Consider the following 12,827-nt stretch of genomic DNA (forward strand, 5'->3'; position numbering starts at 1 on the left):
GAGAGCTTTTAGAGGTTTATCAGATTATTCCGTGGGGAGAGAACTTGTTCTTTCTTTGGGGTTTTTTTTTTTTTTTCTTGTTCTGTTTCAAGTTTTATAAAGATAGTTTCTTTGAAGTTACATCCCTGGTTTGTGGTTTTATTCTATCATGTGCTCTCTCGTCGAGTCATTGATGAGGTCAGTCTCTGATTTCAGGTGAAGATAGTAATAGATAACATAAATGGTTGTACATTATGTTTTACTGAACTGAAGCGTGGCTTTTTCAAATCATTATCCAAATTGCAAACTGATCGCAACAAACACATCATTACATTTTATATGTAACAACGAATTACAAGAAAATGACTGACTCCACACCAAAATCTTGTGGAAGTCATAAGAAAAGGAAAAAGAAGGTAAAACTCAAGTAGGTGTGTTGTGTATGAATGTCTCACGCCAAAGGAAATACGAGTCAAAAGACTCAAAACCAATGAATATAGTCACAAGACTCACACAACTCACCCTAAGACAGAAGAAGAAGAAGAATCTGCATGATATCTTTGCTTCTCTCCTCGCTAAATCAACCGTATGAATGTTACACAAACAAAATAGAACATATATATATGTCGTTTATATATGTTTCTTTCTCTCTACAAAAATCTGAGTTTGAAATCCTATACCACAAGACAAAACCTGCAAAGATAAATATGTGGTTAGATGAATTAAAACTCAAGTACCATCCAGAATGTGAACAATTCGTTTCAGGTCAAACAAAAAAAGCACTGCCTATAACAGTTGCAATTGGTAATATAATACTTAGAGAATACGGTTGCACAAAAAAAAAAAGAAAAAAAAAAAAGAGAATACGATGACAATGCAAGTTTGGTCAAAGTTATTTCATTGATCTTAAACCAATGCACATAAGGGTCAGACCTAACACTGACCAACAACACTCTTTGTATCTTAGACCTAACAATTCCGTGATAGTGTTATATATGTACCATGGTATGTACCTTTAAAATGAAGCTTGTTCAAGATAATGACCAAAGTCATTGTGTGCCACTTTAACCACGTTGAAGTCCTGTATTTGACATATGAAAAATATTTGCAGTCCTCCTGTTTAATATATCTTCCAACTGGTCTGAAGAGATCCCATTTCTCCATTGTTTTGCTTCATCTATCTCATTATATATATGTAATATCTCTTCCATGTGAAACCTTAGATCTGCAGCAATGATATAGGATCATATTGAACATCATGGGTTATGTTTTTCAAAATCAATATTGAGCTAGAGCAGGTAGTACCTCGTAATGTATTGCCGGCCACGTAGTCTTCACTTATTATCGCAACAACATCGTCCCTACAAGTTCCAGCTAACTCAAATTTCTCCATTGCAGCTTTTAAACTCTCTCGCCAGAATGGTTGGTCAAGTTTGTACTCCATGATAGATCTCTCGTAAAGTACAGCACACAATAAAATATCTACCATTGACTTTAACTTTAGCCTTCCTGCTACGTTTGCTGAGTTATCTTGAGTTGAGCTACCCGGCTTGGTTTCCAGATTTTTTAACACTTCAATAGAGATTTTGATATTGCTTTCGGCGCATTGATAAAACTGTACTACATCTGAATATGGCCATGTTTTCAAATCAAGTTGACTGACAAGCACATAGTACCATGAAAGTCTTGCTTCCTCAAACTGCTGCAGACCTACTGCCAGGAAGACTTCAAACAAATCCGACTTTATTTTCATGGCCTCTTTGTAATTTTCTTTTGCTTTTGTGTGATCCCTTTGAACGCATTCATAAGCAGTTTTGAGTTGTTCAGAGCCAGATTCTCCAGAAACACCTCGTAGGAGGCTCAACCTTTTCCGTGCCCCTGACAAGTGCACATTTCCCAACTTTAACAATGATCGTGCTGCCACTTCTTGGAATTGCTGAGCTGCTTTGTCAAAAGGCCCTTGAGCTGCATCAGACGTTACCACCTCCTCCATAGCTTCTGAATTGAGTTTCATCCCTAGTTCTTGAAGATTCAAGCATGTATCAGAATCAACGCCGGCCTGGATCTTAAAGAGCCGAGCAAATTCGATCATCCAATCCTCAACTTTACACGCACCTTTTCCATTTACCTTGGTCTTAAAAGAATCAGCGGATATTTTGAGTTTCTTCATCTCAACTAATCTTCCAAAAAAGGGATCCTGCTCAGGACTAACTTCCACTACATAAAATCTCATAGTGTTCAGTGCCCTTGCTGACACCTCACTCATTCTTAGCTCTTCATCTGTTGTAATTGTCACTAAATCTCCTTCTTGGTCCTTGTACTTAATATGAACTGCCCTTAAGCCAGGGAAACGCTCATGAACAACTTCCCTAAGTTGAAGAAGAGTGCAGTTTATCGGCACTTTAGCCAATCTTATGTCATCAGAGTATACGAATTTCACAGCCATGTTTACATTTTCACCACTTATCTCCAAAAGTTTCTCCTCAATTATTACTTTTTCCTGTTCCTTGCTCGTATCACTTCTCTTCTCCGACTGCTCGTTCCCTTTTACTTTCTTTTTATTCTGCTTATCGATAACCTTTTCCTTGCCCTCATCAGCTGCAAGATTGTTGTTATTCTTCTGCTTTGTCTCTACGTTATCGCCCTCGCTCTTCTCTTGCACTTGATTGCTCTTTTTAATTTTCTTCACTCGTGCCTTGCGAAGTTTAGCCCACAGTGCAGGGGAAGCCTCAACAGGTTCAACATAATCTGGAGGCAACTCTATCACGGAATCTTTGACCGTTAACCCTTTGCTCTCTAAAGTTCTCTTAAGCTTGTCAGAAATTTCAGATGCCATAGGATTCTTTGGATCCAGCTTCGAAACCATACAAACATCTTTCAACGCCAAATCCAACTTATTCAAAGCCTCATAACATCTAGCCCTCTTCAACAGTGCTTTGCTATAATCAGGAGTAACACTAAGTGCTAAATCACATTCATGAATGGCTTTGGCAAACTCGCCAGGTTCCAATTGCATATAACAAGAAGCCATATTAGCCCGAACATGAGAAACCTCTACATGATCCTTAGGGAGTATCTTGATTGCTTCACCATATTTAAACATTGCACCATAATAATCTCTCTTCTGAAACAGCTTGTTCCCTGCTTCTTTCAACCCTTGTGCTTTCAAAACAAAATCAAAAGTTTCAACCTTTGAACCATCATCCACTAACTGACTATGGCTAGTCTCAGCAGCATCTGTAGATTTCTCCTCAATCTGCTTCTCCATGGATTTCAAAACACAATCAAAAGTATCAACCTTTAAATCATCATTCACTGATTGACTTTGGCTAGTTTCAGCAGCGTCTGTAGATTTCTCTTCATTCTGCTTCTCCGTAGATTGCAAGACAAAATCAGAAGTATCAGCCTTTGAATCATCATCATCCACTGATTGACTTTGGCTAGTTTCAGCAGCATCTGTAGATTTCTCCTCATCCTGCTTCTCCATGGGTTTCAAAACACAATCAAAAGTTCCAACCTTTGGATCGTCATCCACTGATTGACTTTGGCTAGTTTCAGCAGCATCTGCAGTTTTTTCCTCATTCTGATTTTCCATGGCTTTCGAAACACAATCAAAAACTTCAACCTTTGAATCATCATCTGCTGATGGACTTTGGCTAGTTGCAGCAGCGTCTGTAAATCTCTCCTCATCGTGCTTCTCCATGGCTTTCGAAACAGAATCAAAAGTATCAATCTTTGAATCATCATCAACCACTAATTGACTTTGGCTAGTTTCAGCAGCATCTGTAGATATCTCCTCATTCTGTTTCTCCATGGCTTTCAAAACAGAATCAAAAACTTCAACCTTTGAATCATCATCATCCAGTAATTGACTTTGGCTAGTTTCAGAAGCATCTATAGATTTCTCCCCATCCTGCTTCTCCATTTCAAATCCCCCAGAAGCAAAACAACGAGAGAAAGATTCCAAATTTTTTTTACCAAGGATCGCTACTACATGAGAAGACGATTCTATGCCGGGGGATTCTAAGAGAAACTAACCAAACAGCTAATAGATATCACAAGGGTCTGGTAATAAAACAGTGCACACGATATATTAGAGTATATATAATTTACAAAAGCCCTAAGGGATTACAAAAGATAGATAGAACACGAAACGTGTGTCTGCCTCTTATGAATCGAGATCCCTAAACGGCAATTTCCCCTGGAGCTGTGTGTGGGAAGATTAAACGGGTTTTCTCGAGAAAGAGATTTGAAAATTTTGCGGAAAAAAATATGAGGGGAGGATGAAGAAGAAGACGATGTTAAAAAAGAAAATGAAAGAGGAAGAAGAAGATTGGACCATGTGGCTCTGCACATCTGTAACGAGGATAGCTTTGTCGTAAAGCCACGACGACTCGTTTCAGCCTCCAACCCCCCCATTTTTAATTTATACTAACATAACAATATATTTCATTAAAAATCTAGTAAATTCGGAAAAGGTATGACGAAGAAGAAGATAAATCGAATCAAATCCCACTTTGTTGACACGTGTCGAATCTTTACACTTTACAACGAATTAAATACTTCGGGAATGTTGTTTATTAATTCTGTTTTTGTTTATGATGACTCCATTAATTTTGTTTATGTGTACGTTAATGTTGTTGTTGTATGAATTATGATGATGTTAGAAAACGCTTTACAGTTTAAACCAAGAATTCATGTGTTCTATTTACTGTGATGGTCTTTATTTTTAATTTTTTTTCTTTTTCTAATGGTTAGTGATTGCCAAAGAGACCATCTTGTTACAAGTTTATGTGAAATAAAATGTGTAAAAAGTTCCAACACTTCTTGACTTCCAAGTTCCATATGTTTTTTTAAGATTAGCTTATGTTCTTGATCGGAATCTTATGTTTGAGAATATCAAGAATTTGTATTCAATTTATACTTTTTCATTATTATTATTTTTTTTTTTGTTTTTGGACATCATACTTTTTCATTGTTTGAATTTATTCACTTTTATCTTTTTGCAACATAATCTTATAGATGAAAGCATGGTCCAACCATGCAAGTTGGTGAATAAATTAACAAAAAAAAAAATCCAAAAACTAGAGATATTCCAATTGATCGATTTTTGGTGGAGTCTTATTCGGATGTAAATGACGATGGGAAACGCAAAGCTCACAAAAAAAAAAAAAAAAAACAACTAGTGTGGCTTTAATTTAAGATTACAACGTTGGTAGTGTTTAGGCAAGTTGTGTTTTAATTGTCATTTGCAAGTTAGTGGTGATCTACCACGTATAATTTGGTTTCTTGTCACATATATATCACCACTATTTTTACCGTCACACTATGGGCTATCTAGTAATGTGCTACCACTAATTCGTCACAATCTGCATATAAACTCCGACACCATTGCAAATTTGGCCACCAATTTATAATCAAGAACACACAAGAGACATCATAATTCATTGTTGAATGAGGTAGCTCAAACTCAGATTTAGATGACGTTATCAATTTTTTTAGCTCGTTCCCCATCTATTCTCAACTCATTATGATGATATCCTAGCTACTATCAAACAAAACTATAATTTATACATACCGACGACTTAATTTCAGAGTGTAAATCTCTGTTTTGTTTACCTCTTCTACAGGTTAAATTTGTATCCCCAACTTCCACTTGCAAGAAACTATTCAAATTCAGTTATAATATTTTTATCAAAACTTGGCTTTGCAATCGATTCTCAGTATCTTTTCTTTCCTCTTTCTGCGTTTAAAAGAGAATGTGGAACAAAATTTGCATCATCCTCAATCCTTAATGGAAAAAAACACATTCGAAAGAACTCATATTTTTATTCACATGTCTCTCTGAATAAAACAAAGAAAATAGAAACTTCATATAATAAAGTCGCACATACCCAATAAGTCGAGTTTGACTCCAACAAAAACATGCTTAGTAAAGCTAATAGATTCAGCGAATTTGCTTGAGATAGAGAAGAAGATCATCCATAATTCCTAAACTCCTAATTACACCAATTGCATTAGGAAAAATTCTAATGAAAAAGTAAGGAAGAATTCGAGCACACTGGCGACACTAAAATCAAGTCCTAATATCTACACAAAAATTAGTTCATCAATACACTGCGCCCAAAGAAAACCCTAAAAAAAAAATATTTCTTCGTACGCAAGAAAATAAAAGGAAATCAAGAAAACCTAGCTAACTCCTTGTTAATCTTGATCTTTATGCAATTCGTAGAAGCGACTGAGACGAGGACGGAACTCAGGACGGCGAATGTCATGAAAAGACGACGGTTTAACAAGATTCGCCGCTAAACATGTCCTAAATCTCTCCGCCTCAACACTACCAATCTTGGCAAGCGAATTAATCAACGCCAGCTTCCTCAGATTCAACCCAACACTAACCCTCATCGTATTATTATTATTATTATCATCACCGCGGTTCGAAGAAGCTAGGGTTTTGGATCTCTCGTGTTCTAACCGGCGGTGAAAAGCGCACCGGAACGAACCAGGGTGCGTCGTAGGAGAACACAAACACTTTCTCTTCTGATGATGGTTATTAGAAGAAAGAGCGACGACGGGGGAGGAGGGTTTGTTGGGGAACTTTAAACGGAGGTTGAGATTGTTGCAAGGAGAAGGAGATCGTTGACGATGGTGATTGTGTAATCTCTGGGAAGAAGAGAGAGGACGAAGAACTGATCGGCTTGATCTTCCAGTAGACGCCATTATTACTGTGTGCAGTGAAGAGATGGATGAGAGAGAGAGGAGAGAAGCGTTTTGGTTTGGTTAGTTTGTGTTTTTGGAGTTAAATGTTAGGAATTAAAGTATTGGAAGAAGAAGAAGAGGATAGAGAGAGTCCCGTGTGATTCGCATCATATCTATTTATGGGGTCGGTCTATCTAATCCTATATACGTAGAGATCTCTGGCGGTTGCAAAATCGTGACCAGGGTCAATACTGTCATTTAATGTTTCCTTTATTAATTACTATGTATTGTAAACTTTTTTTCTTGAATACTTTGATACCTTTTACATTTACACTTTACAGTTACCTTTTAATAAGTTTGTTGAATATTCAAGTGTTCATGGTGGAATTTTTTAATTAATGTGTGTATGTAGACAAATGTTGAAGTTATTAGTTGCTCACTCCTATATAATAAATATATATATATATATATATACTGTTCTTATTGTTATGATATAGATTAATCACCAGTGGTTTTTTAAATAGCATATTCTTATCTCTAATATTTTAGAATATTTTAATGATCTAAACTTTTATTTATCTTTAATTATCGTTTAGATAAAAATGACTCAAGTCATAAGCCATACATACCACAAGATAATGTTAATATTATCCACTATCAATTATAAAGCTAATATTATCCAGAGCTATTTCTGATACTGTAATTTGCTATATGCATTGTTCAATAAAGCAGTAGGCCACCGCCTAGGCACCGTATAGGCGCTAGATGTTCAGCAAACGCCTAAATGACCGCTTAAACCGCTTAAAATTATATAAATTTTATTTTAATATTTATTTTTAATTTTTAAATTACATATATTTAAATTATTGTGTTTTATATCTATAGACGTAATTATAAACACGTATATGTTGTTAATATAACTTAAATAAATATATTTTTCTTACTTTTGTGTATAATTTATATATTTTTTTATCTTTATAACATATATTTTTGTATAATTTTATATATATAATATTTTATGTTGTAAATGCCTAAACCACCTAAAAATCGTGTAAGCCCCGACTAAGCGTTCTAGACGCTAAATCACCGCCCTGATACCGTTTAGCACTTTCTTGAACATTGGCTATCTGATACAAGATCCTCCTATACGATGGTACTTCATAAATTGATGATGTTAAAGATTTACCATTTTTTTTTTTTTTTTTTTTTGACCTCAAAAGATTAGTTAAAGATTTACCATTTTATCGTTAAACAGAGAAGGTAAAGAATAACCCACAGAGAAGGTATCGAGACAGATGCACACGCTTTACCATTAACACTTTGGGTTTTTCAATTCATTTGCAACTATGCAAAAACCAGGATAAGGCAGTGAACAAAATTACCACTGCTCTTTTCGTTTTTGCCAAAATTTACCATTCCTTTTACCTATACAATAATAAAAGTCTACATGTCTTTTTCTTTTCCCAAAAAAAAAAAGTTGAAAAACAAAACCTATGAATCTTCCTTAGTGAACGTCTGAGGCTCACTGCTAGCAAATGCCAACCATACAATAGTCCCCGTTACATAGAAGAATATTGATGGCACGAATAGAGACATCTACGCGTTAATCAGAACATTGAGTTACTAATTAATGAAGATTACTGAATGTCAATCAATATAAGGTTAGCAACTTACAGTCCAAGAATGGGTCGAGTCCAGGAGAAAGCCAGTTAAGGCCACACCTACAATTCCAGGTACTGCCCCCACTGTGTTGGTAAGACCCTAAAATAATAAAAAATAATCACCTGACTTGTTTAGAGTTGGCATCAAACAAGGCTCATATGGTTTATGAATAAGAACTATATATACCAGAAGTATGCTTGCATATTCGGGTGAGATATCCTGATGAGTACAATAAAGTCCTGTCAAAAAACCATGGTGCTTGTCATTCCGGTGCAATAAACCCTTTCAGGTGCATCTTCTTAACATAATGTTACTTGAAGATTCTTGACGGAGGACAGAAAAATAGATATCTCCAGTTACCTGATAAAGCAAAACTTGATAGGGCCAAGCCTGCTGTCAAGATTCCTACAATTTCCCATGGTGGCAATCCAATGTCCACAGATGAAAGTGTCATGCATATCGCTGGTGACACAAACGCAATAGTTTGACAAATCTTTCGGACCTACATGGCAATTCCCAAGGAGTTTACAAATCAAAATGACACAAGTTGATCTAGATAACTGGTGCAAAATGAGAAAAGGGAATAAAGTAAACACTACGATAATTGCGTATAAAATAATAGATCTGCAAGAGGCTGCATGTTAAGACCCTTTTGGTTTGTTACAAGGGCTAGGTACATACAAAGAAAAGAGATGTGATTTAATACCGTGGTAGTCTCAACTCCATTTGTTATTAAGTAGTCAGCAAATTGTGAAGCAAGACTTGTCACGACAATCGAAGCTAGTGGAGGAAGGATGGAAACCTGATCTTCATACCCACATATTAAATTTCATAATGTTATACCTTTGCAAAATGCAAGCTGAGCTGACTTTTTAATATTCCAGGGAAAACAGAATATAAAAGATAGTTTTATACTTACCCAAGCAGCTTCTGTCAAATTTAGATCCAGTGCCTCACTGCATACCGGAAGTATGATCAAAATTAATCTCTTCATCAACAAAGATACAGAACAAAGAGAAAGAATACTGCTATAGCCATAACTGTTTGTTTTAGAGAAACAATTTAAATGTAGTTTCATCTAAATCATAGGCCCGGAGAATTTATATCAGAAAATATGAGCCATGAAACCACAAAATACATCAAGCATCAATTAGGTCTTGAAAGAAGAACACATCTTGTACAAATTAAGTTAAAAATCTTAGAATTTCAAACTGCACATAGATAGACTTTCAAACAAATGGATCAGCTACAGCATTGCCCAGTAAAATCTATCATGGTCAACAGGAACACGCAATTACCTGAAATAAGTAGGTAGCCAAGATAAACAGGTGTAGTGACCCCAACTTCCACAAAAGTGAGTGTATATCATCGCCCAAACAGCTGAGCTTTGGAAAAACGACTTCCATGGAATCTCCTGTAGTAAGATACCCAAAAATGAAGAACGACCTAAAGCAAACTATAAGTTTTTGGGGTTTTAAAACCATTTTTTTTGCAGGCCATTTTGGCACCATTTTAGGGGACATGGTTTTGAACCAAGTGAATGTAATCCTACTCCACCTTCGTGAGAGGGTTATGCAATGCTCCTACTATATATATTGCAACTACGTATTTACAGTAGAAACAGTAGGCTTGACAAAGTGAACGTTCGTTAAATTCAACCTCATCAATTAGAAGTGAAATAAAGAAAAAGCCATACATAGGCATAACATTAGAAGAAGACTAACCTTCAATGAGTTCCCCATCTCTTCCTGTGTAGTGTTTTCTGATTTATGCGAAGTAGAGATCTCATTACCTATCAAACAAAGGGAATCTTGATTGTAATTGGTGTTTAAATCTTGGACAAAACGACACAGTAAGTAAATGTGTAATAAATACAACTATGATACATCTAAGCTCCCTGTTTCAAGATGAAATTAAGTTTGAATAAGGAAAAGGAAGGAGAAACCACCTTCATATGAAACTTCTTCTTTATTAAGAAACTGAAACCCGACGAACCTTCAACATATAGGGAGAAAAATGAGAACACAGATATACTAAAATGTGATGCCGGCATGGCGAAGAATAGTCAGCACTCAATCTATTCTCATTTGATGTAGAAGAATAGTCAGAACTCAGAACACAACAATGTTGTGAAAGTGTGTAGTCATCAATCGATTAGACTTACCAGCCAACACCAAGGAGACCAAACAAGTAAAAGACAGATTCCCAATTGAAGGTTTCGATAATGGGAGGAGCCAAGAGAAGCCTGCAAGGATAATAACGTTAGGTCCGTGCAAGTCTCATAACTGAGAATTGGTCTTAGTTAGAGTATTATCCAAATAAAACCACATACTAATAACTTCTGTAGTTTAAAACTTTAAGTATCACATCAAGAAAACCATACCCCAAAACACTTCCCAAACTCAGTCCTCCGAAAACAAAGCCTACTGCCCTTGAGCGCTCCTTAACAGGTATCGTCCTGTACCCAGCAATTGTATGGCACAATCAGGATATGAAAAAAGGGGGCTAAAAGCTATAAAGCACCCAGCCATAATTTTAAGCATCAATGGACTAAATGCATGTATACATAATTTCAACGTTAGTAAGGAAAGGGTTTCCGTAAGTAAAAAAGGTCCAGTTCCCGAATACTAATATGCCCATGGGAGTCGAAAGAACAACCAGGGAAACATATGGATTTCATTAGATTCTCATATCTAGATTCTGAACTACTTTTTTTTCTTTAGAAAAACAAAAAGAGAACGCTGCATAAGCAGTTAACACATATCAGCTATATATAAGTAACTATGAGCACTCTTCAAATTTTCTCCAGATTAATACATGCCTGGCAATAAGGTCTGTCGCAGCTGATGGGGATACACCTTCTCCTATTCCCACCTGGAGTTACAAATCTCTGTGTTAAGACAAAGACATATTGTAAGGCTAGAGCAGGGTGGGGGGGAAGGGGAAGGAAAGAGTTTAAGAGTGTAGTCAATTCATTACAAGTTTGAAGAACTACGGAATTAGTAACAAAAGAATGCCTCTAAAATCAGAGTGATTGCACTAATAAGTGATGCGATAAACATGTGAACAGGCTTACCAAAATCCGAGAAAAGATTAAACCAGGCATGAATCCAGCAAGCAGCGGAACAAGAGCTGTAGCAAAGGACCATGTAAATACACCAATCTCAAGTACTTTTCTGCATTAGGAAAAATTAATAAAAATGAAGGAATACATTGAGACAAAATCAGTCCTTACAGCAAAACTTGGAGGAGCCTAATGAAAGAAAACAAACCTGCCCCCAAAAATCTTGGAAAGCCAGCCTCCAGGCAACTGACTCAAGGCATAACCCCAAAAGAAAGATGACTGGACCAGGCCGGCCACAGACGAGCTCCACCCAAACTGGTGTGACATTGGTATTATAGCAATACTCAAGTTCACCTGAAAAATTCTCACCACACAATATACTTTAGTCAAATGATATGGTCCGTACTCCTTACAATCATCATCTATCTCCTTCACAAATTCATCTGTTCATATCATTACCATAAATCACCTACTAATAAAAACTACGCCTTTACTTTACCAAAGTCAAAAGTCACAACACCATGATCATATTATCTCATGTAAGCTAACCTAAAACCATACCAGAATTTCCCATAAGAGAAAAAAAAATGAAATTTTTGTTCAAATTAAAAAAGGAGAAACCTTGTCCATATTGCAGATAACAAAGGCGAGGGAAGTAGCGCCGATAAGCTTATATCTCTGAGGTACGTTTTTCCATGGAGGCCAATTCTGTTCCAAGCCCGTTTCCGTACTCAAAATTTCGGAATCGGAACTCGGAACCGTAAGCTGAGGTTTAGGGTCTTCGATAGGGTTCTTAGGAGGAAGCTTCTTGCTCTCTCTGACTCGTTCAGTACCACTGGCGGAGCACTTAACCCTTGATTTAAGAAGAGGATTGTGGTAATTACGGTGGGGGAAGATGGTGTAGAGGGAGAGGAAAGGTTGATTATGTGCGTGGATAGGAGAGGAGGAGGAGGTGAAGAGGTGATTGTGTGGTCTCAAGGTAAGTCTCGCCATTGTTGGTGTCAGAGAGAGAAAGAGAGAGAAGAAGAAGAAGAAGCAAAATGGAGAATGAAGAGAAGAAGAAGAAGAGGGAGAGAGGAGGACACGGTGGAGCAGAAGAAGAAGCAGCTTGTGTGGCTCACTGCTTCTGCCGTATCAAAAGCTTTACTTTGTCATACTCTTTTTTTTTTCTTTTCTTTTTTTTCCCAACATACGGTGAGATTAAAATAGTGATTAGAAAATGTTTATGTGGACCGGTTTGAATAACAAGATAAAATACAAATACATACAATAAAAAACAAAATATGTAAATTAGATAATTAAATGTTTTGATGGTTTCAATTCATTGACAATTGACAATATTTTGTGGTCTGAGTTTTGTTTTCAGAATTTTGAATTTTCTTAATTTTATTCTGTTTGAATTTAAAACGTGGAAGTTATAAGA

The 12,827-nt window shown here is 36.3% G+C and overlaps 3 protein-coding genes across 4 annotated transcripts; all 3 read right to left on the reverse strand.

The window, feature by feature from the left end:
* Positions 1-236: 236 nt before the first annotated feature.
* Positions 237-4,461, reverse strand: LOC104736110 (protein PHOX3). The gene is made up of 3 exons (XM_010456038.3): positions 1,285-4,461; positions 993-1,204; positions 237-672 (listed from the first exon to the last, which is right to left on the reverse strand). Exons 1-2 carry the CDS (start codon positions 3,902-3,904, stop codon positions 1,044-1,046), a joined length of 2,781 nt encoding a protein of 926 aa, XP_010454340.2. The 5' UTR covers positions 3,905-4,461; the 3' UTR covers positions 237-672; positions 993-1,043.
* Positions 4,462-5,787: 1,326 nt separating this feature from the next.
* On the reverse strand, positions 5,788-6,829 carry LOC104736112 (uncharacterized). Its single transcript, XM_010456039.2, has one exon. The coding sequence runs from the start codon at positions 6,697-6,699 to the stop codon at positions 6,184-6,186; it is 516 nt and encodes a 171-aa protein (XP_010454341.1). The 5' UTR covers positions 6,700-6,829; the 3' UTR covers positions 5,788-6,183.
* A 1,154-nt stretch (positions 6,830-7,983) lies between these two features.
* On the reverse strand, positions 7,984-12,643 carry LOC104736113 (putative anion transporter 6, chloroplastic). 2 transcript variants are annotated; one of them, XR_015578520.1, is made up of 15 exons: positions 12,026-12,633; positions 11,613-11,758; positions 11,417-11,516; positions 11,162-11,214; positions 10,724-10,798; positions 10,505-10,585; positions 10,289-10,335; positions 10,065-10,132; positions 9,639-9,754; positions 9,260-9,296; positions 9,047-9,147; positions 8,701-8,842; positions 8,527-8,579; positions 8,353-8,439; positions 7,984-8,274 (listed from the first exon to the last, which is right to left on the reverse strand). XR_015578520.1 is itself a non-coding variant. In XM_010456040.3 (15 exons), exons 1-15 carry the CDS (start codon positions 12,395-12,397, stop codon positions 8,170-8,172), a joined length of 1,578 nt encoding a protein of 525 aa, XP_010454342.1. In that variant the 5' UTR covers positions 12,398-12,643; the 3' UTR covers positions 7,984-8,169. The 2 variants fall into 2 exon arrangements, 1 of the variants encoding a protein (XP_010454342.1); XM_010456040.3 differs by having other exon boundaries at positions 9,047-9,142; positions 12,026-12,643.
* Positions 12,644-12,827: the final 184 nt, after the last annotated feature.

Source organism: Camelina sativa, chromosome 13, assembly GCF_030686135.1.
Source record: "Camelina sativa cultivar CO46 ecotype springtype chromosome 13, ASM3068613v1".
Classification (NCBI taxonomy): Eukaryota; Viridiplantae; Streptophyta; class Magnoliopsida; order Brassicales; family Brassicaceae; genus Camelina; species Camelina sativa.

Excerpts from the sequence above, each read along its gene's own strand:
- LOC104736110 (XM_010456038.3), bottom strand. The coding sequence starts at position 3,904 with ATGGAGAAGCAGGATGGGGAGAAATCTATAGATGCTTCTGAAACTAGC. Across the intron at positions 1,205-1,284 it reads GGCCGGCAATACATTACGAG|ATCTAAGGTTTCACATGGAA; the intron begins GTACTACCTGCT and ends TCATTGCTGCAG.
- LOC104736112 (XM_010456039.2), bottom strand. The coding sequence starts at position 6,699 with ATGGCGTCTACTGGAAGATCAAGCCGATCAGTTCTTCGTCCTCTCTCT.
- LOC104736113 (XM_010456040.3), bottom strand. The coding sequence starts at position 12,397 with ATGGCGAGACTTACCTTGAGACCACACAATCACCTCTTCACCTCCTCC. Across the intron at positions 10,336-10,504 it reads GGTCTCCTTGGTGTTGGCTG|GTTCGTCGGGTTTCAGTTTC; the intron begins GTAAGTCTAATC and ends TATATGTTGAAG. Across the intron at positions 9,755-10,064 it reads AGATGGGGAACTCATTGAAG|GAGATTCCATGGAAGTCGTT; the intron begins GTTAGTCTTCTT and ends ATCTTACTACAG.